The sequence below is a fragment of the Gigantopelta aegis genome, chromosome 9 (assembly GCF_016097555.1).
Source record: "Gigantopelta aegis isolate Gae_Host chromosome 9, Gae_host_genome, whole genome shotgun sequence".
In the NCBI taxonomy this organism is placed as follows: domain Eukaryota; kingdom Metazoa; phylum Mollusca; class Gastropoda; order Neomphalida; family Peltospiridae; genus Gigantopelta; species Gigantopelta aegis.
The window spans coordinates 78,464,713-78,488,423 of NC_054707.1; the positions used below are offsets into that span (position 1 = coordinate 78,464,713).

General features: G+C 36.7%; 2 protein-coding genes across 2 annotated transcripts in view; both read left to right on the plus strand.

The window, feature by feature from the left end:
* The window catches only part of LOC121380881 (probable G-protein coupled receptor 19), a 32,482-nt gene that overhangs the window by 3,017 nt on the left and 5,754 nt on the right, over positions 1-23,711 (plus strand). The gene's annotated exons all lie outside the window — the stretch shown is intronic.
* On the plus strand, positions 23,153-23,662 carry LOC121381774. The gene has a single exon (XM_041511126.1). It carries the CDS (start codon positions 23,153-23,155, stop codon positions 23,660-23,662), a length of 510 nt encoding a protein of 169 aa, XP_041367060.1.

Below are 23,711 nucleotides of genomic sequence, written 5' to 3' on the forward strand. Positions count from 1 at the left end.
CGGCCTTCTAAAACAATTAATATCGCCACAGGCGAAAAGAAATTAAGAGCATGTACCGTCACACCAATTAAGTTTCAAGCACGCTGTCCTGGACACACACCTCAGCTATCTGGGCTGTCTGACCAGGACGACAGTGGGTTAGTGTTAGTGGTACCTACCAGCTTTATGTCCGATGGATTAGCCACGACACCACCGAGGCCGGTAAGGGACAGGACATGAGTACGATACTAGAGGTACACCTAGGCTTATCTGATAATTCGAAGTCAGCGTGGATTTAACAGGATGCTCACTCCTGCTCAAACTCTGAAGTCTCCACAACAGTGTTTAAACCGTGTTTAGCCAAACAGATGGATTCAATTAATTTGTTCATTTTGATGGCGGAGTTGTATATTAGTCGGCAGATTTTTTTAAAGGGAGTTTCTGATGAAGATTGCTTGTAATATATTGCATGTTAATTGATGTACTTAAGAATGTCATCGATGCCCTTTTTGTTAAGTGCCCGCATCCCCCACCCCTAATATCCTATTATTTTAAAGACCTGGCTTCAACAAATATATTAAATTAGGTTGTTGAAAACTTAATGTTATATCTACATTTATAAATGTAATGTATATAAACATTTAATGGATATGCTTTGCTTGAAGTTTTATCTTAGAATATCACTACCAGAATTTCGTGGGGGGTTTTCTCAATAGTTGTTTGTTGAACAAGATAGATATCATGGTATTTAAAGATATAAACGGAAATGTCAGATGCATATAACTTTATTTTGAAATGTCTATTGCACATACATTTACGTTCAATATATATTAAGAAATACTACAGACGCAAACCATCTGTGTTTAAAACTTGTGCAATTATTGTCTGTTCAAAAAACAAAACACTATGTAACACTGGGAAATAGCTTTAAAATACATTATATCTACGTTCTCAACATATTTAATTTGTCCATCCTCCATACCATATATCATAATACTAATGTATACTAAGTCTTGTCAAATGTCAGATGTTATTGACTTGTATAGCGGCGGGACGTAATCCAGTGGTAAAGCGCTCGCTTGATGCGCGGTCGGTCTAGGATCGATCCCCGTCGGTGGGCCCATTGGGCTATTTCTCGTTCCAACCAGTGCACCACGACTGGTATACCAAAGGCCGTGATATGTGCTTTCCTATCTGTGGGAAAGTGCATATAAAAGATCCCTTTGTGCATTAGGAAAAATGTAGCGGGTTTCCTCTGTCGACTACGAGTCAGAATTAGCAAATGTTTTACATCTAATAGCCGATGATTAATTAATCAATGTGCTCTAGTGGTGTCGTTAAACAAAACAAACTTTTTTATTGACTTGTATATGAAATATATGCCTTTGAACCGGAAGGTTTAAAGCTAATAAACTATACTACACTACTGGCAAATATGCTATGTAGAGTAAATGAAAGGAGACGAGACGTCTTCGTGTAATTGGTGTTTTTGCGGTCTCCAGACGCTAATGACTAGAATTAATCCACATTGATTACCCATATGATGCTGACGCGGTAGTCTCATGCATGTCAACACATGATTACCCATTGTCCATTGTAGCACACCACTATATATGATTTATGGTGAGCTTTGAAGGTACCCACTTGTTGTTTATGTGAAAAGTAGAATGATTAACTATTGGTGTAGGATGTTAAATAGTGATAACAAAAATAAGCTATTCTTTAGAATATACAATGCCCTTTTATCTGATTATGTTTATGGAATACATGCATATAAATGGTTTAATTTTGTAGAAAATATTTTTAATGAAACTGGATTTACGTACGTATGGTGTCACGGGGATTCTATAATACCCGTAACTGAATAAAACACGATTGTCCAAATATCTCTCCTAACTGTATATCTATTAGATCTCTCTGTAACGGGCAGTATATACCCACGTTGGCTCGTCTCTAGGTATGATCAGAGATACGATCTTATATAAAGTATATATTATATAGCACGTTTAGTTCACTAGAAAACACAACAAAAACACAATACACTTTTGAATCTGTATTAACCTACGCTGACAAATGTACTGCCGCAGTAGTTAATTAATAACAACAATAATAACAACCAAGGAACTGATCACTTAATTAGTTAATCTCTAGGTGTCTAGTTTACACAATATGCTAATCACTTCACCGTGACACAACACCCACACGAGTGATAACTGAGAAACGCTTCCAGGGGAACTTAATTAATAAAGGAATTACAGCTCTATTCCTAACTGGTTAATTTTTAATTAACCCTAACAACTTATTCTGTAACCTTGTAATACAGAATTAATACTGGTACCTATCACAATAAAGTCAATAACCTACAGTTTACCTAGGTCTTCTAGGATGACTGGCTAAGCTTTATATTACCAAATACTCGTATAATGTTAGAACAATAAGTCTACGATTTACTTCGTCAGATGACCGAAGACTGTCTAAAGCATATTGGTATAATACAGTATTAAAATATTTAAAGTCACATCAATCACATCAAGATTATACAACAGAGCAGAAATAAAATATTTACCAAAGTCCCGTCTGAACTAATATAGATCGTTCAGTGGACGACGTCCGTGATCCCCTGGAGCCTTCCTAGTTCTCCCAGATATCTCTAAACCCTAGCTATTTATTATAAAATCAGAATATCGCCTGGGGGTACAAGGCGGTCCTCCCCCTATCATCTGATATTCCACCACTCCCAGAGTCGGTATATTTCTCTCTGATCGTCAGTCTGGCTGTCGCCAATCCGTGAGCAATCCCCCGGCCATAAACAGCACTACCGGAGATATTACGTAACTACTAGCCACATGGCCTCCAAACCTGCTCTGGGTGTGTATTAGAAAAGCTCGATGACCGTCGCGCAGAAGTATTACGTAACAAGTTGCCCACCTGGATAAGTGCAATTTGGAACTGCACATGGCCTTCTAAAACAATTAATATCGCCACAGGCGAAAACAAATTAAGAGCATGTTCCGTCACATATGGTTATCTCAAAATGTTGTTAATTATGGACACGTTAGCGATATTATTCTTGAGAGACTTAAAGACCAGTACTTGCAGTTATGGAGAGACAACATTTACCATTCTAGCAAAGGTACTGACTATAGGATCTTTAAAGAAATCATAAATTTGGAACCATATTCATTACTTTTAAATACAAAACATAGGTCTACTTTCACTAATTATCGCACTGCCAATCACAGGCTCCCAGTAGAAGTTGGTAGATGGGGAAAATATTCCCAGGTGTGAACGGAAATGTTGTTTATGTCACGATGTTGTTGGTGATGAATATCACTTTCTATTTGAATGCTATTTTTTCCGAAATGAAAGATGCAAGTACATACCAAAATATTACTATATAAAACCAAATGCAATTAAATATCATGATCTATTCTGTAGCACGAATATCACTTTATTAAATAATACTTGTAAATTTTTAGATAACATTATGAGAACATTTATGCCCCCACGTTAATCTTGTATTATTATATTATATATGTAAAACCGCTGTATTATTATATTGCACATACTGTAACTATGTGCTCATGTATCACTTGTTATGTGATCTGAGTGTAAATAAAGATGTGTTCTGTGTTCTGTTCTGTTCATAATGCTAGTATATGTATATTATATTAGAGAATCGAGACGAGCAGATACGCCCGTCTTGGATATTTAGTTAGAGGCTGTGCCCACGGCAGACGTGCTTGGACCGTTTTCTGAAGGATACATTTGCTGCTGTAATGCGAAGAGAAACCAACAGTCACATGTACATGTCTGACCTTTAATATTAACAAAAATAAAAACACACGTCTGTTTGTGCTGGAGTGTTATTAAACATCCATTCATTCATTCATTCATTGTTCAGATTAAAATTAAGTTGATTTCTTTTCAAAATGTGTTTATCTTTTATTTTATATCATATCATATCATATCATATCATATTATATATCATATATCATATCATATCATATTATACTGACCTGCCATCATTTGATCAGTTGATAAAACCTTTATAATATCCTCTCCATGACAGTCACTTAGGTAGATAATCATAGGTTTGTATTCCCGTCGATAGCCCATTAGGTTTATTTTTCGTTCCAGGTAGTGCACAAAGACTGGTTTATTAAAGGCTGTGGTATGTGCTATCCTGTCTGGAATGGTGCATATAAAATATTCCTTGCTACTAATGGAAAAAATGTAGCGGGTTTCCTCTCTAAGGCTTATGTGAAAATCACCAAATGTTTGACATCCAATAGCCGATGATTATTAATAAATCAATGTGTTGTAGTTGTGTCGTTAAAAAAGTATTCTGTTGAGTAGTACCAAATCCCATACTTTTGTTTAATATCCCTCAGAACATGCACCCCAGCACGTGGCCGTGTTTTAATGTGATATACCCCCTCAAAAATACTCATACTCCAGTACATAGTGGTATTATAGTATCAAGCCTACACCTAAAAGCGCCCCCACCAAAACAAATTAAACCCCAAAAAAAACGAAAACCAAAAACAACAACACAAACATAAAAAAAAAAAACATGACAAGAACATGATAAATAATTGTACCTTGGCAGACGGCAACATTTTGTACCTCGAAAACAAATTCTTATTAGCAGACGATAACAGTTTACAGTTCAACATGTACAAACAATGGTTTATTGTTGTTATTTTATAACGACTCTCACTAAACTCTACATAGCAACCTTTTTTGTTTGCTCTCCATAGATAATGTCCGTAAATAAAATGTGTTTTGTGCGTCGTTAAATAAAACATGTCCTTCCTTCCTTCCATAGATAATAATATTCATATGATGTTTCAGAGGAATCTATCGGATACCCTTGGTAATTACTATCGACTTCTGTTCAGCCACATAATTATTATTATCATCTATTCGGTCATGCACAATCCTTTATACCGCTTTTGGTTTTAAATACCGCTACCTTGACAGGAAGTAACTGGATAAATTCACTGGGTTTTTTGTTCCTTTAACATTTTGACCGTGATGTCCCCCATGGCCATTGTGTCCGTTGAACGTCGGTTTGTTCCATCCATAGGCAGTTTGTCTCTCACGACATGCTGTTCACGAACATGCTCAACTCCAGCTGGTATTGATCTGACCGTGACGTCGCGTACTCTATCTCGACTATTGATTCCGATCCGACACGAGAAAATATATGATTTACTTTGAGTGGAAGCGACTGCTTTCGTTGATATTGCGTTGCTAGGCAATGGTTTGTAGAATATGGTTCCGACTATGCCATTAGTACACGACGTCGTAGATTGGCGATCGGACACGCCTCGGAACCGTCGATGCCACCATATTGTAGCAGAACGTTATATCCGGGTGGTTATTATAATGAAAAGACAACTCACTCGACGCGACACATTAAACAGTGTAAGGGTGGTGGAATCAACGTCAAGGTGATGGTATTAGTCTTACATAAAAGTTTCTCTGGATTGTTATGCGATAATTAAGAGCGGTTTCATCGATCGAGCGAGTCGGATGACACTATGATAGGTACATCAAATGCGAGTGTTGTAACAGGTGAGAAAAACTGTACGTCAAAGGTGGTATTGTAACAGTGTATTAAATGGGAAAACCAACATCTGTGATGTCCTGATTGTCTGATTCACGAATAGGCTTCATATTATGACAGTAATGTCGTATTATTCACGATTAGCAGGTGAGAAAATGATATTTCTTTAAACCTTTTTTCCATCTTTTTTTCTTATTTGTGTGTGTGTGTGCATACACACAGTGAGACACACACACACACACGAAAAACTGTATTTATATATCTATATGTAATAAGTATGCAAAAATTTTTAAACTTTATTAAGGGGATATACGAATGTTAAGAAACTATAAGTATTTAATACTGACTTAAATTCGAATTTTTTTATATTTTTTTTAAAATAAAAATTACCTTTCTTGTTTCACAACAGAAGCTATATTTATGTTTTTAAAGCTAAATAAACAATACACTGATTAAAACTTAGCATCGTTGAACCATATTAAAATCGCCATTGTTGAAAAAAGAAATTGTGTGGTTAAACTGTGATATGGTTAAAGTTAAAGTTTGTTTTATTTAACGACACCACTAGAGCACATTGATTAATTAATCATCGGCTATTGGATGTCAAACATTTGGTATGCCAACAGTCAGAGTAGTTTACGTAAACAGAACCCATGGAAAACTTGTAGTGTTAATATACATGTAACAATAAGACTAAAATTAGGTCGTATATGTAAAATTTGTATACATAAATGAAACATTCACTCCTCGCATTAAACACAATGATATAACATCAGTGCAGTTATACTTAATTATATATCCAATACAAATCCTATGAACCTTTATGAAATATCATTTATCATGCAGACCCTGGTTTTAACCAGTGAAAATGGACGCTCAGGACCGTACCTTCACCCCGAGAATCTCACTTTTTTTTTTATTCCAGAAAATAGCATACATATCTCAGGGTTTAATTTGTATAGTGTGTAATTTTTTTATAAAAAGTAGTGCCCCCCCCCCCCCCCTCCCCCCGGATTTTGATCAGGGTACGGCCTTATGGTCGCTATGTTTGGTTAATCTTCAAACCTGTAAGACATATGGATAAAGTTACGATAACGTCAACCACGAGCCTACATGTCGTTGAAACGGTGAAACATCCTTACAAACAAACCACTGTTCGTTTCCATGACAGATATTTCTCAGACGCGCGTGCGTTTTTAAATATATGAAACATACGTTTCGTGGTATTAAAAACACCAGTAATATGACCAGAGACACTTCGAATGTATGGGAATGGATAATCCAAACAATAAAATCTCAGCAATGTCTCATTTCAATTATCAAAAACGGCTCTAATAGTAAACAATGTGCGGTAGTTTTTAGAAACTAGGATTTGTCACTTTAAGTATTTATTAACAAACTTGCAGTTTTACTGGGGGGAAAAAAGGAAGTAAAATCTTGATGAATAAGTGAGTTTTGCACATTTTAATAAACAATGAAACCAAAACTTAAATCTCTTCTGAGCTATTGTCTATAAACATTGCACTTTTGCAGTAAGCTGAAAATACACAGAAGGCCATTTGTAACGAGATAAGGAAAGACATGGCATTTGAGACCAACGTTTATTCACTATTACAGTAGCTATGCCTGTATACAATACAGAGACTGAATGTCGGTAACAGAGTTACCTTCCTGATACTAATGATGAGGATTCTGGTAGCAGTCAATATGTTCTCTTACTATTTATGTGTTCCCTTATAAATGTCTTTCCATCACAAAATTAATTATTCACGTCACAGTGAAACATTCAGTACCAAATACAATTTTAGGATTATGCATTTCAGTAACATTAAATAAAATTTCATGTATTTTGTTGTAATTAGTAATTACATTCTTATATGCAATTTCGTTTGTAAACAAAAACAAATTTTATCTACAAAACAGCAAAAGTGAGGGTTGCAAATGGTGATAAAAGTTGTTTGACAATTACAGCTTCAATTAAAGAAATACTTTGGAATTAATATCTAATATATTACTTTTACATTAGCGGCAGTTCGTTATATTTTGTATGAAAATTCCATATGGATATCATAATACAATTTTATAAAATAGTTATTCATGTTTGGACCACAGTGATGCTGAAAATGTTACACTTCTGATATAACAATATGTTATCAGTGAAATGATGATGATGTTGTTCTCGTCGCTGTTTTTGTAGTTTTCTTTGTCTATTGTTGTTTTGTTTAGGGTTTGCTTTAGTAGCAGATTGATTATAACTTTCCACCTTATGCTACCATGCATCAGGAAGGAAGGAAATGTTTTATATAACGACGCACTCAACACATTTTATTTACGGTTATATGGCGTCAGACATATGGATATAGACCACACAGATATTGAGAGAGGAAACCCTCTGTCGCCACTTCATAGGTTACTATTTTTTTCGATTAACAGCAAGGGATCTTTTATATGCACCATCCCGCAGACAGGGTAGTACATACCACAGCCTTTGATATGCCAGTCGTGGTGCACTGGCTGGAACAAGAAATAGCCCAATGGACCAACCGACGGGGATCGATCCCAGACCGACCGCGTATCGAGCGAGCGCTTTACCACTGGCATACCCATATATCAGTGAATGAATGAATGAATGAATGTTTAACGACACCCCAACACGAAAAGTACATCGGCTATTGGGTGTCAAACTATGGTGATACAATAAAAAATAAGGTGATGATCAATATAAAAATTCAAGATTTAAATAAAAAAGGTGTAAAGAAATGTGCAAAAACACAAATATCACAGATAGATACTGACTTTTACTCAAAATTTCAATTTGTGCTCTATTGGCCATTCTCAAAGAGAATGGTACACCCCTGCACCACGGTGAGGTTACAGCACGCGCAGGGGATATATCAGTGAAATGCAGAAACACATAGAAAGTAAACAAGAACACAATAGGAATATACAGCCAAATAATAGATGTATGTTACACCCCTAACCTTTGAGGGTAGCTAACACTATTGTTACACAAAACATACGTAAATGTGTATATAAACACTAGCAGATGAAGTTACAGGAGTTATATAAATCTTTTAAAAACACTCACTTTGCTTTTGGAAAACAATAATTTTCTACCCAAAAAATGACAAACTCTGAGGACTGATTGTTTTTATTGGTTTTTAGAAGTAGGGAGAGATTTTTAGGATTTGTTTGTCAGTCTTCACCCAAACACCAGTACCACCAAACGACTTTTTAGTGAGCCTTATTTTCATTCAGCAATCATCAACAAATATACTTACAATTGCTGTGTCACATGAAACTGTTACACTCCTGACATTTTTTTGCAACATAATTTTTGTTAATTTTGTCATGTATGTTTGGAATCATATCATTTTTTTCACACAATTTACATATGAAAATTACACATCCAAACAAAGACAAAAAAGGAACTGAAACTGATAAATAAAATTGCTTTTAAAGCCATTTTTTACTTTCGCACTAAAAAGAAATAAATAGATTAAACACTGGATTTTCGAGGCACCGTGGAATTCGGTGGAGGGGTGCGCACCCCAACACCCTCCAGGTGGATCCGCAACTGTATTTCGCAAATACTAGTGCTACATCACTATAGAGTCACATAAATTAAAGCCAATGTGCATTATATTCTAAATTAATTAACTGAATGCGAATCCGTTAGTTTCTATGGTAGATGAAACAAAAACATAGATATTAACAGTCAGTATCATAATAGCCAGCATGATTTTAAAATAAATGTACTGACGTTTTCCTTTACAATTTAAGCCTAAAATCAATATGATTTTCACATCAGTGATTCATTCTCTACTACTGTTATTGGTATCCTCGTTTGCTTTGACAGTTGGCTTTGATTTCATCCAATACCGGCCTCGGTGGCGTCGTGGCAGGCCATCGGACTACAGGCTGGTAGGTACTGGGTTCGGATCCCAGTCGATACCGACTCCAAACCCTGAGTGAGTGCTCTGCAAGGCTCAATGGGTAGGTGTAAACCACTTGCACCGACCAGTGATCCATAACTGGTTCAACAAAGGCTATGGTTTGTGCTATCCTGCCTGTGGGAAGCGCAAATAAAAGATCCCTTGCTGCCTGTCGAAAAAAGAGTAGCCTATTATGTGGCGACAGCGGGTTTCCTCTTCAAAACAGTGTCAAAATGACCATATGTTTGACGTCCAATATCCGATGATAAGATAAAAAATCAATGTGTTCTAGTGGCGTCGTTAAATAAAACAAACTTTGATTTCCTCCACCTACACCGATCCACCCCGCATCCAGGAACCGAATCGATACTGCATGGCTAATGCATAATCAAGGTTATTAACAAACCAAATTTGTCCTGATCATTTCGTCATATATGTAGTTAAGAATATCTGGTACAATATCTTTAGTATTGTAATTCAAGGTTGTTTAGTGGCGGGGTCTAGCTCAGTCAGTAAACCGCATGACTGAGATGTTTGGGTTATATAATAGAATCCCCTTGGTGGACCAATTCTCTGATTGGGTACCTGCCCCCCCCCCCCCCCCAACACACACACACACACACACACACACACACACACACACACGATCTCAACCATTGCCACACGACTAGTATATCAAAGGTCGTTATAAGTGCATAATATAACCGATCCCATGTTGCTAATCGGGTTTGCTCTAAGACTGTCAGCCGATGATTAATACATCGATGTACTATTGGTGCTTTGAACAAAACAAGGGGGCAGGACGTATCCCAGTGGTAAAGCGCTCGCTCGATGCGCGATCGGTCTAGGATCGATCTCCGTCGGTGGGCCCATTGGGCTATTTCTCGCTCCAGCCAGTGCACCACGATTGGTACATCAAAGCCGTGGTATTTGCTATACTGTCTATGGGATGGTGCATATAAAAGATTCCTTGCTGCTAATCCAAATGAGTAGCCCATGAAGTGGCGACAGCGGGTTTCCTATCTCTATATCTGTGTGGTCCTTAACCATAAGTCCGACGTCATATAACCGTAAATACAATGTGTTGAGTGCGTCGTTAAATAAAACATTTCGTTTCGTTGAACAAAACAAATTTTAATTTAATTTTTAAGACTGCTTAAACTTGAATTGTTTATGATCATTACAATGGCAGAAAGGATTCCGGTTTGTTTGACGTCTGTAGTTCACTGTCCCAAAAATGACAAGCGTTGTCTTCAAGAAAGGTGAGACATGCTTACAAAATAATATGTGCAAACACCACGGTGTTGCTGGAAACATTTGAGCCTACATTATTGTGTCTTTAGGCTAAGTATCTTAAAGGTACAGACACACAATATGTATTAACATTTACACTCACTGTAGTTTGTACTGGATTTGGTGATTTTAAAGCCGTATTCTCAAGTACGAGTAATAATATACTGAATATTTAAGCATTTGTTTACGCATCTTCTCATGACGCGCTATTCTTCTCTTTAAGTTTGTTTCTATGTGTAGTTTAAATTAATTACTTTCCATCAGCCTTAAGATTAATCCATCGATCTTAAAGTCGCAGATCCTTGTTTCAATCCGTGAACATTAGCACCAAGTGTGGTTAATATACAAAGCTGTAACACATTTGGTTAAAGTTACAATAGAGTGCAACAAGAGTCTGTGTTGTTGAGACGGGAAAAGAACCTTAAAAATAAACTAAATATCGTCTCCATCAACTTACCTCTCAGAGGTATGCGCGGGTTTTTTTTATGTGACAAATGCATCTCGAGGTATTAGAAACACAGGGATGACCCAGGGCTTCTAGAATTTTTGTATTACAATTTTACTTAATAATAATAATAATAATCAGATATGTCACCTAAAAACACTAAAATTGGGGGTTTGGGGTGGGATCAGGATGTTCATATTTACAAAATAGACTTAACTGCAACATTTGATCTTCTTCTTTTTTTCACTAGCCGTCGGGCATGGCAATAGTAATTATTGACTAGCCAAACATTGAATATCACTAGCCAATGGAGTGGGGCTACCATAATCTAGAAGCCCTGGATGACCAGAAACACTTCGGGTGGTTGAAAATGGATAATGTAAACAAAATCTAAGTAGTATCCGATTTCACGTGGTGATAAATACGCCGTGTTGAAAAATTAGGGCCTGTCAAAAATACGCCGTTGTGTTTAACAATTAGGCCCCGTGAGTGTCACTTCAAGGCTATCAGGTACCGGGTGGGCATCAGATGTTCTCTGATATGTAATCACTGATAATATCAGTCAAAAGAAGAGGCCCTATTTGGGTTTTATGACAAGTTGGATCTGCGTCGCAATATCTTTAAAATGGAGGCGGATGCACGAACTAATTAATCACTGTCAACACGATGACGTTAACTATACTTACTGAGTCAAATAATGAGATATAAATAGTATTCCTTTATCCATGGTGCTTCGGTTAATTAGTGATAAGATTGAAACAGACTCGCCGCGTGAGTTGATAGTTTTGGTCACACCATAATGTCAGTAAATAATTACATTCCATATATATATTCTAAAATGTATGCAAATTACGACTATCTCTACTACTAGTATTTCTCTATTTAAAAGTGTATTAAAGCTATACAGACATCTACTTACTACAGTAAAGTAAAATAGTTATAAGATATTAAACGAGCTTCCATTTCATATCATGTTTATGTCCCAGTTGAAACAATTTTTACGGGGGACATAAACATGATACGAAATGGAAGCTCGTTTAATATCCTATTTATTACCCATAATCAATTTTAATTTATATTACTCATCTCTTTTTGTTGACGTTCCTGTAAGGTTGTAGTGCGCTACTTGATGACGTCATCGTGTGACGCCAATATATAATACTATACGAGTTTTCGCTAGATATCATTTTTACGAAACGAGTGAACTTCCCAAGGTATCTGACCGAACGAAAGTGAGGTCAGATACCTTGGGAAGTTCACGAGTTTCGTAAAAATGATGTCTAGCGAAAACGAGTGTGGTATTTTATTTATTACCTACCTTCAAACAATTGAATATTTGTCATAAAAAATAGAAATTCCTGCATTTCGAATATGTAAACATTTTACACTGTGGCGGAATGATATCACAAGACTGTGCACTACAGTATGTCCCAAAGGTCGCCGCTTAACAAAATAGTTTCTTCTACTTCCGTTTTTTTTTTTAAATCCATATTTCGTCCCCAAACAAGTTCGCTACCTGTCTTGTCGTCCCAGTTTTACATATATACATGTATATTTTTATTACAGAAAAAAATGAATGAAATATATAGTAAAAATTGTGGAATGTTGACAACGTAATTTTTCACGAATGAAAAAAAAAGTCCCGGTAGACTTACTGTCCAACCAATGAAAAGACGTACATCCGGTACGACCCTCGTGGTGCGTACCGTATTTGTACGACACCGCTATACGTTCACCAGGTGGGTGATAAAAAGTGTTACGACCCACTTGGCATTCTAGTGGGACGTATCATTTGGTTTAAACAATATTTATTATCAAGTCAAATTTGGGATTGGCCAACAGGCAAGTGCCTATATTAAGGCCTCTCCCTACATTTAACAATTATACATGTTATACATCAAGATGGCTAGAACAATATTACAATAAAGATAACATGGATAATTGGGGATGGGGGGATAGAAGAGAGGAGTGTGTAGAAGAAACAAAGAATAAATAGCAAACAGTTAGAATGGTTAAATGATCTCGAAACGCTTACTATTAATAAGAAAATTCTGAACAGATTTAAATATAAAGATATTTTCTTGGACACTTAAATTTGAATCTCCAAATAGCAAAGTATGACACTTGAGATTATAATAGTTCAGTAAATGGGTATTGCGAGCTGCAGCATATATTGGGCAAAAACATAAAAAATGTTCTGCATCTTCAACTGGATGGCCACAAATACAAGAAGGGGTATCTGTCACATGTCGTACACATTTGTGACCATTCAAATCGCTGGTACCCAATCGGAGTCGGCTATGTAGAATCTGTTGCCATCCATCACCTTCATAAAAATAGGATGGAACAGCAGAGTCGTGTTTGTTCATTTGTATTTTAAACAATTTTAATGAAGAAGAATTTCTAATATCAGGCAACAGATTATTCCATAATTTTACTGCTGAAGGAAAGAAGGAGTTCGAAAATAATTTTGTTCGACAAAAATATGTTTGTAGATTCTCCGCATTACGCATATAGTATTCATTACGTTCTGCAGTAGAGCGAGGTAGTTGTAGGGTTAAAACAGTTGGTAACATGTTATTTGAAAGTTTATATATCATACAAAGTTTGTGTCGCTTCCTCCTTTCTAGTAAAGGTATGAAACCGGTTTCTCCATATAACAATTGATGAGATGTTCCTCTAACAGCACTACAAATTGTACGAAGAGCATCTAATTGGAGATTTCCAAGGGTGTTTGCCTGATATATAGTACAGTTGTCCCAAATTATATCTGCATAGTCAAATATGGGAAGAATATATTTTTTCTAATGCCTTTCTAGATAATCTGAATTTGAATGAACTAAGACAATTTATCATTTTACTGGCCTTATCCACAATATCTTTTATATGACAGTCCCATTCTTCAGATTTTTAAAACGTTAAACCCAAATGTTTATGAATCTTAACCTCCGATATCTGAACATTGTCTAAGAATAACCCAGGATTATTAGTGTTTACATTTTTACGACTAAAAGTCATTGTTTTAGTTTTATTAGGACTAAATTTTACTAACCATTTTTTTGCCCATCTATTAAGACACTCTAAGTCTGTGTTTAAAATTTTATAACATGCATTTGGATTTTCAACAGTTATATATAGCGAAGTATCATCAGCAAACAGTCGTATATTTGAAGTAATATCACTTACAATATCATTTATATATATCACTTTGATATGTACCAAGATATTTGTAACCATATGGGTAATAAATGACTTTTCGACTTTGCATATTTAAACGTGTCTATTCTGTTCCGATTTCTAGTAAAACGATGTCAAACCAGTTCTTTCATAAAGGTAATACGGTGTTGCTATAGGTACCTAGGTGCAATGATAAAAAACCCGGCATCGGTGGCGTTGTGGTTAAGCCTTCGCACATAAGGCTGGTAGGTACATGGTTCGCAGCCCGGTACCGACCCCCACCCAGAGCGACTTTTAACGACTCAATGGGTAGGTGTAAGACCACTACACCCTTTTCTCTCTCACTAACAACTAAAAACTAACCCACTGTCCTGGACAGACAGCCCAGATAGCTAAGGGGTGTGTGCCCAGGACAGCGTGCTTGAACCTTAATTGGTTATAAGCACGGAAATCAGTTCAAATGAATGAATGAGTGATAAAAGGGAACCAGGGCTCAGTAATATTTGGTATTCTTCAGGTAGATAAGAAAAATGACACTTTTGTCATATTTTTCAGGGAGGCGGGAGAGCAACCTCCCTCTGCACACCCCGCTAGATACGGCCCAGTTCATGAACACTTGACCACGTTTCACTTAGTACACAATGAATAAAAGTTAACGTTTGTTTTATTTAACGACACCACTAGAGCACATTGATTTATTAATCATCGGCTATTGGATGTCAAACATTTGGTAATTGTGACATATAGTCTTAGAGAGGAAACCCGCCCAGTGGTAAAATGCTCGCTTGATGCGTGGTTGGTCTGGGATCGATTGGGCTATTCTCGTCACAGCCAGTGCACAACGACTGGTATATCAAAGGCCGTAGTATGTGCTAATCTGTCTATGGGATGGTGCATATAAAAGATCCCTTGCTACTAATGGAAAAATGTAGCAGGTTTCCTCTCTAAGACAGTATGTCAAAAATTACTAAATGTTTGACATCCAGTAGCCGATGATTATTAATCAATGTGCTCTAGTGGTGTCGTTAAACAAGACAAACTTTAACGTGCATGCTACGACGACCCTCAGACCTTTGTGAACTGTTTACGCTTTCCAACATATCATAGTAATCATTCTGTTGTTCAATTTACATTCAAAGCTTTTGTTCTTTTTGTAGAATTTTCTACGGACGTCATACTGAGACCAAACAAAATGGTCAAAATAAATCTACAGGTCGATGTTCCTGATAATTATCAGGCAACGTCGTGGTTTTTTATAATGACCGCTATCAACCAGAGCCCATATCGATTTTGCTGTTTATATTTTCCAGTGAATTGACCTGGATCAAATGGACAGGAAATATGGCTAATATAGTATAGCTTATAAGGGCTAGTTAAATATATATATCAGAGAATAACTTAAAGACAATATAGTATAGGTTGTAAAGGCTAGTAAACTAGAGTATATCAAACAATAACTTGGTAATGCCGTATAGCTTGTAAAGGCTAGTAAAGGTATATCAGAGAATAACTTGGTAATGCAGTATAGGTTGTAAAGGTATATCAGAGAATAACTTGGTAATACAGTATAAGTTGTAAAGGCTAGTAAGGGTATATCAGATAATAACTTGGTAATGCAGTATAGGTTGTATAGGCTAGTAAGGGTATATCAGAGAATAACTTGATAATGCAGTATAGGTTGTAAAGGCTAGTAAAGGTATATCAGAGAATAACTTGGTAATGCAATATAGGTTGTAAAGGCTAGTAAGGGTATATCAGATAATAACTTGGTAATGCAGTATAGGTTGTAAAGGCTAGTAACGGTATATCAGAGAATAACTTGATAATGCAGTATAGGTTGTAAAGGCTAGTAAAGGTATATCAGAGAATAACTTGGTAATGCAGTATAGGTTGTAAAGGTTAGTAAAGGTATATCAGATAATAACTTGGTAATACAATATAGGTTGTAAAGGCTAGTAAAGGTATTTCAGAGAATAACTAAAACACGATATAGTATAGCTTGTAAAGGCTAGTAATCTAGAGTATATCAAACACTAACTTGGTAATGCAGTATAGGTTGTAAAGGCTAGTAAAGGTATATCAGAGAATAACTAAAACACGATATAGTATAGCTTGTAAAGGCTAGTAATCTAGAGTATATCAAACACTAACTTGGTAATGCAATATAGGTTGTAAAGGCTAGTAAAGGTATATCAGAGAATAACTTGGCAATACAGTATAGCTTATAAAGGCTAGTGAGGGTATATCAGAGAATAACTTGGTAATGCAATATAGGTTGTAAAGGCTAGTAAAGGTATATCAGAGAATAACTTGGTAATGCAATATAGGTTGTAAAGGCTAGTAAAGGTATATCAGAGAATAACTAAAACACGATATAGTATAGGTTGTAAAGGCTAGTAAAATAGAGTATATCAAACACTAACTTGGTAATGCAGTATAAGTTGTAAAGGCTAGTAAAGGTATATTAGAGAATAACTTGGCAATACAGTATAGCTTATAAAGGCTAGTAAGGGTATATCAGAGAATAACTAAAACACGATATAGTATAGGTTGTAAAGGCTAGTAAAATAGAGTATATCAAACACTAACTTGGTAATACAGTATAGGTTGTAAAGGCTAGTAAAGGTATATCAGAGAATAACTTGGCAATACAGTATAGCTTATAAAGGCTAGTGAGGGTATATCAGAGAATAAATTGGTAATGCAGTATAGGTTGTAAAGGCTAGTAAAGGTATATCAGAGAATAACTTGGTTATGCAGTATAGGTTGTAAAGGCTAGTAAGGGTATATCAGAGAATAACTTGGTAATACAGTATAAGTTGTAAAGGCTAGTAAAGGTATATCAGAGAATAACTAAAACACAATATAGTTTAGCTTGTAAAGGCTAGTAAACTAGAGTATATCAAACACTAACTTGGTAATGCAGTATAAGTAGTAAAGGCTAGTAAAGGTATATCAGAGAATAACTTGGTAATACAGTATAGGTTGTAAAGACTACTAAGGGTATATCAGAGAATAACTAAAACACGATATAGTATAGCTTGTAAAGGCTAGTAAACTAGATAATATTAAACACTAACTTGGTAATGCAGTATAGGTTGTAAAGGCTAGTAAAGGTATATCAGATAATAACTTGGTAATGCAGTATAGGTTGTAAAGGCTAGTAAGGGTATATCAGAGAATAACTTGGCAATACAGTATAGGTTGTAAAGGCTAGTAAGGGTATATCAGAGAATAACTAAAACACGATATAGTAAAGGCTAGTAAACTAGAGTATATCAGAGAATAACTTTGTAATACAGTATAGGTTGTAAAGGCTAGTAAAGGTGTATCAGAGACTAACTTTTTAATACAGTATAGGTTGAAAAGGCTAGTAAAGGTATATCAGAGAATAACTTGGTAATGCAGTATAGGTTGTAAAGGCTAGTAAGGGTATATCAGAGAATAACTTGGTAATACAGTATAGGTTGTAAAGGCTAGTAAAGGTGTATCAGAGACTAACTTGGTAATACAGTATAGGTTGTAAAGGTTAGTAAAGGTATATCAGAGAATAACTTGGTAATGCAGTATAGGTTGTAAAGGCTAGTAAGGGTATATCAGAGGATAACTTGGTAATACAGTATATGTTGTAAAGGCTAGTAAAGGTATACCAGAGAATAGCTTGGCAATATAATATAGCTTGTAAAGGCTAGTAAAGATATATCAGAGAAAAACTTGATAATATAGTAAGGCTAGTAAAGATATACCGAGACTAACTTAAAGACAATATAGTATAGCTTGTAAAGGCTAGTTAAAGGTATACGAGAGACTAACTTAAAGACAGTATAATACAACTTGTAAAGGCTAGTAAAGGTATATCAAAAAATAATTTGATAATATAGTATAGCTTGTAAAGGCTAGTTAAAGGTATATCAGAGAATAACTTAAAGACAGTATAGTATAGCTTGTAAAGACCAGTTAACGGTATATCAGAGAATAACTTAAAGACATTATAGTACAGATTGTAGCATAAAGACAGTATGGTACAGCTTGTAAAGGCTAGTGAAAATATATCAAAGAATAACTTAAAGACACGCTTACAAATTATATATCAGGTGATTTATTTTCACATGTGGTTTTAGCCATAATATTCTCTTTTCTTTCTAGGATAAAAAACATGACATTTCTCCATCGAGTGGGTTTTTGTTTTGTTTGTTTGGGGGGTTTTTTGGGGGGTGCCCGGAATGTTTCGAAAATTTATTTTTATGTCCCCCAACTCCACGTTTATGGAATATTCAATTTGAGACCGTCTTTTCGACAATGTCGAGAACGGCCATGCGGACAGTTTCACCTGTAAAAGAGTTTAAAGGAAAATATCCAGGCCCGTAGGTCTGTTTGGTTAGTCTACAAACCTGTAGCACATTTGTAAGTTACAACAGAGTGAAACAAGAGTTTGTGACGTTGAAACGAGAAAATACCTTAAAAAAATATACCAGAGTTCGTCTCCATAAGCGTTACTTCTCAAACGTGCGTGCGTTTTAAAAATATATTAAAAATGCATTTTGTGGTATTAGAAACATAAGGATGACAAAAACACTTCTGATATACGGAAATGGATTATCTAAATAAGATTTAAGTAATATCTGATTTTAAATATCAAAAACCAGCACTTGTGGTGAGAAATGCGCTGTAGTGTTTAACAACTCGGGTGTGTCACTTTAAAGGCATAGATCCTAGTTTCAGCTGATCTACAAATCTGCAGCACACATTTAGTTATGGTTATAACACAATCAAACTGAAGTCTGGTGTTTAAGCAGGGAAATGCCGTTTAAAAATAACTAGAGCTTGTCTCGATAACAATTATTTCTCAGACGAACGTGTGTTTTTAGAATTATGAAAAATGCATTTTTGGCCATTGCAAAAACATGGGTGACCAGAACCACTTCAGGAGTACGAAAATTAATATTCTAAATAATAAAATGTAAGACAGATAGATAGATAAATAGATAGATAGATAGATAGATAGATAGATAGATATTCTTTATTTCCTCCATAAAATGAAGATTATTAAAAAGTTTACAAATACAATAACAAATAGGCCATAGAACATAATACAGTATCAAAATAAATAAATGTGAAAATACAAAAACATTTACTAATCAATACTAAATAACTTCATATAACTTTCCTATTAGTGTTGAAGAAGAATGTTCCACTTTCGTAGTGTATAGCTAACCAGTAGCATTACACTTTCCCACATGTCGTAATCTAGAGACAATTGGCAATCTACAGGCAAACCGCCAAGTAAAAATGACAAAACAAATCTTCATCTTCCACTAACTTCACAAATAATTCAACATTAAGCAAGTCACATACCCTGTTAAACAGAACATCTCTTTCTTTAAGTTTAATTTGACAAGACATAACTATATAATGAGCTACTGTGCCACATAAGTACTTCTAATTTCAATTATCAAAAATGGCTTTAATAGTGAAAAATATGCTATAATGTTTAAGAACTCGGGCGTGTCACTTTAATGGCAGAATCTTGTCATTTAAGCATGGACATGAAAAGGAATTTTTCTCTAATGCAATAAACCGATCTACAGTTCTTGTATTATAATACCTGGATACCAATTAGATCAATGCACAACCTATATTATTGAACGAAGATGTATCGACCGTAGACTGGGAAAATGGCAAATAAGCGATAATTGCCGAGGGATGCTCCGAAGCTGGTTTAGATGTACAATAAGAAACAAGAATCACTACAGGTTAATCACCATTACTATCGCGGCAATAGGAACAATACGACAACACAGAGCATCAAAGTAAATTTCAATATTGATCAAACTAATTGCAGAGCTGTATTACATATTTCTAAGTACCATTCCTGATTAGTGGAAAAAGTCGATGAACGATAGCTAGAATTAATGGAGGGTGGGGCGTGTGAGGTGTTGTGGGGGCTTGCGTGATTGTATTTGTTTTGGTTTCGGGTTTTGTGTGTGTGTGTGTGTGTGTGTGTGTGTGTGTGTGTGTTGTTGTTGTTTGTGTTTTTGTGTTTTATGTTGGGGGGTTTTTTTTGTGTATGTGGGGGGGTGTTGTTGTTGTTGGGGGGGGGTGTTGTTGTTGGGGGGGTGTTGGGGGGCAATGAAGCTTATAATATTTTATTAAACAATTAAATCATTTAGTACGTACATTTAAATTGTGTGAGAAACAGCTAAAGGCCCATATAGATTGGATGCGGCGAATGCGCGTGGCCCGACTGACGCGTCTCATATATCTACGGCTTGCGTTTTGGGCATATAATCCATATGTGATTATTACATTGCGTTTTGGGCATATAATCCATATGTGATTATTACATTGCGTTTTGGGCATATAATCCATATGTGATTATTACATTGCGTTTTGGTCTTATAATCCAAGTAGTAAGGGGGCCTGTTGAGTGCCATGACCTACTTTCCGTGACCTTGACCTTGATGGCGTCACGGCCTTGTCACGTGACCTCGTCCTACTGACCCGGTCCTGACCTACTTAGACTGACCTTGACATTGATGACGTCACGGCCTTGTACCGTGTGCAATGTCCTACTGACCCGGCCCCGACCTACTTAGACCGACCTTGACCTACTTAGACTGGCTTACTGTGCCATGTGCAACGTCCTACCGACCCGACCCTGACCTACTTAGACCGGCCCCTGACCTACTTAGACTGGCACGAAAGAGTATAAAAAGGCTAGATACGGTTTCATTGTCATTCGCTCGCAGAAAACGATCAGATCTACGTTCAATCCAGAGATGGCCTGTTCCACAAGTGATGAAGCGAAATGTCGTCTAGAACTTGGAACTAACGTCTACGTGGTGGCCAAGTTATGGAAAGGGGACACTGCTATTCACATAAGGAAATTTGACAGTGACAAGGGGAAAACTTTCCCCACCAAGCGAGGTATTGTCCTTAGTCTTAAACAGTGGATCGAACTGTGTGGATGTAAAAGCCAAATTGACGAAACAATTTCAGCATTAAACGAGGGGAAAGACGAAAAAAATTTCAGACACCTTGGTGCCAACGTCCAAGTCAGCGTCGACAAGAACTTTGCTGGGGTGGACCTGCGTTAGTGGTGGTGGTGTGATGAAACTAAATCCGTGAAACCTTCGAAGAAGGGAATATTCCTTTCTCTACAACAATGGGAGAAACTGAAAGGCTGTTTCACAGTCATGTGTGACTTTGTACCAGAGCTGAACTCGATTGTGCCCTGCGCCATGCAAGACGACCATAAAAACCAGATGAGATTTCTTCAGTGTAACTTCTGCAACCCTAACGAGTGTCACCAGTGGTGAACGAGTTTTGTTTTGGATGAACTCGAAGGTATAAAAAAATGGATTTATGGTTTACACTTCATTTGCTTTGTGACTGTGCTAGAGAACAGACGTGTTTTACGATTCTGACATTCTTGTGTCTTGTTGCACTCTATCTGGAACGAAGAAGATGGCATCGGGATATTCGAGCAGTGTTAGTAGCAGCAGCAGTAGCGACGAGGACGATATCTTGGTCTGCAAATGTTCAGAAAGACATACGATCAAAAGAGTGGCTACCAAACCAGAAGAACATTTCATGGATCAAACGGATGTTGCCTGTGACAATATGGATGAAAATGAAGATGGTGAAATCAAAGAAGCCGTAGATCAAACAGATGCTGCCTGTGAAACAGACGCTGCCTGGGATGGTGAAGACTGCTGTTCGAGACGTTACCTGTTCTGCCATCGTCCCGAAATGCGCCACGTCTACACACGGATGCAGACATTTGGGTGGTGGCCCATACAGTTACGCCAGAAACCGAGGGAGCTCGCCAAGGCCGGTTTCTTCTACACAGGGGATCACGATGCAGTCGTCTGTTACTGTTGTGGACTACGCGCCTACCGATGGCAGAGAATGGACGACCCAGTGATGGAACATTACAGACTGTCCCCGAGATGTCCCCATGTGAATAATGTGTTCAGACATTAACTGTTTCAAACACGTGTGAGACACTTGAATGTTTTTGACATAACTGTATGTTTTGTCATATATTTTATGTACTACATTTTTGTTGTTTAGTAATAAAATTTTGCGTTGTATCCTTCCGTTATTTATAAATAGCATGACTTTGTGACATGTATGTTAGTTGAGAACCATGTCTCGGTGGGAAAGGTACCTAGAGTCTATTTACTACGATGTAAAACATCATGGGAGTTATGCAGGTCCTAGTAAACTGTATCAAGCTGTTAAAGCAGAAGGTAAATTTAAAATTCCTCTGACACGTATTAAGTCATCGTTGAAAGGTCAAGAGACCTATACCATGATACATCAAGTGAGGCGAAAGTTTCCACGTAATACCTATGTTGTGGAAGGGTTAGACAGTCACTGGCAATCCGATCTAATGGATATGGTCAGTTTGGCTAAATACAATGATGGGGTGAGATACCTCATGGTGATCATTGACCTGTTCTCCAGGTACTTGTGGGTGCTACCACTCAAGTCGAAAACGGGAAACGACGTGGTAGAGACTTTGACAGAATTCTGGAAATTAGAGTCCAGAAAACCCAAACTGTTTCAGTCCGATTCAGGGTCAGAATACAAGAACTATAAGGTCAAAGCATTGTTGAAGTCGCATGGCATAACACAGCTGTTTTGCTCTAATGAAACCAAAGCAGTTATGCCGAACGGGTCATTAAAACCATCAAAATGCGTCTCTGTCGCTACATGTTAAAAAACTTTACTTACAAGTACATGGATGTTCTAGAGAAAGTCGTCTATAGCTATAACCACACCAAGCATCGAATGTTAGGTCAAACACCAGCCAGTGTCAACCAAACGAACGAAGGAGAGGTCCGTCTGTCTCAGTACCTGATCAAACCTAAAAAGGCTATCCACAAAAAGAAGTTTGCATTTAACATAGGTGATAAAGTACGAGTCAGTCATCTTCGGGGCACCTTTGATCGGGAATACCAAGAGAAATGGTCTGACGAAATATTTACCATTGAGAAAAGGTACTGGTCTCAAGGTAAAGACTTGTACAAATTAAAGGACTGGGGTGGTGATGCCATCGAAGGGACATTCTATGCAGCTGAACTTCAAAAGGTGACTGAGAATCCTGATCAACTGTATCGTATCCAAGACATTGTGAAAAGGAGAACTCGTAACAAACAGAAAGAAGTGTTGGTCAAATGGCTTCACTGGCCTAAGAAGTACAATTCGTGGATTCAAGAAGCAGACGTTGTTCGATATCAGACAGTATAAAAAGACCTCAGCACATGTTTGACTTTTCATTATCATGGAAGAAATTGTA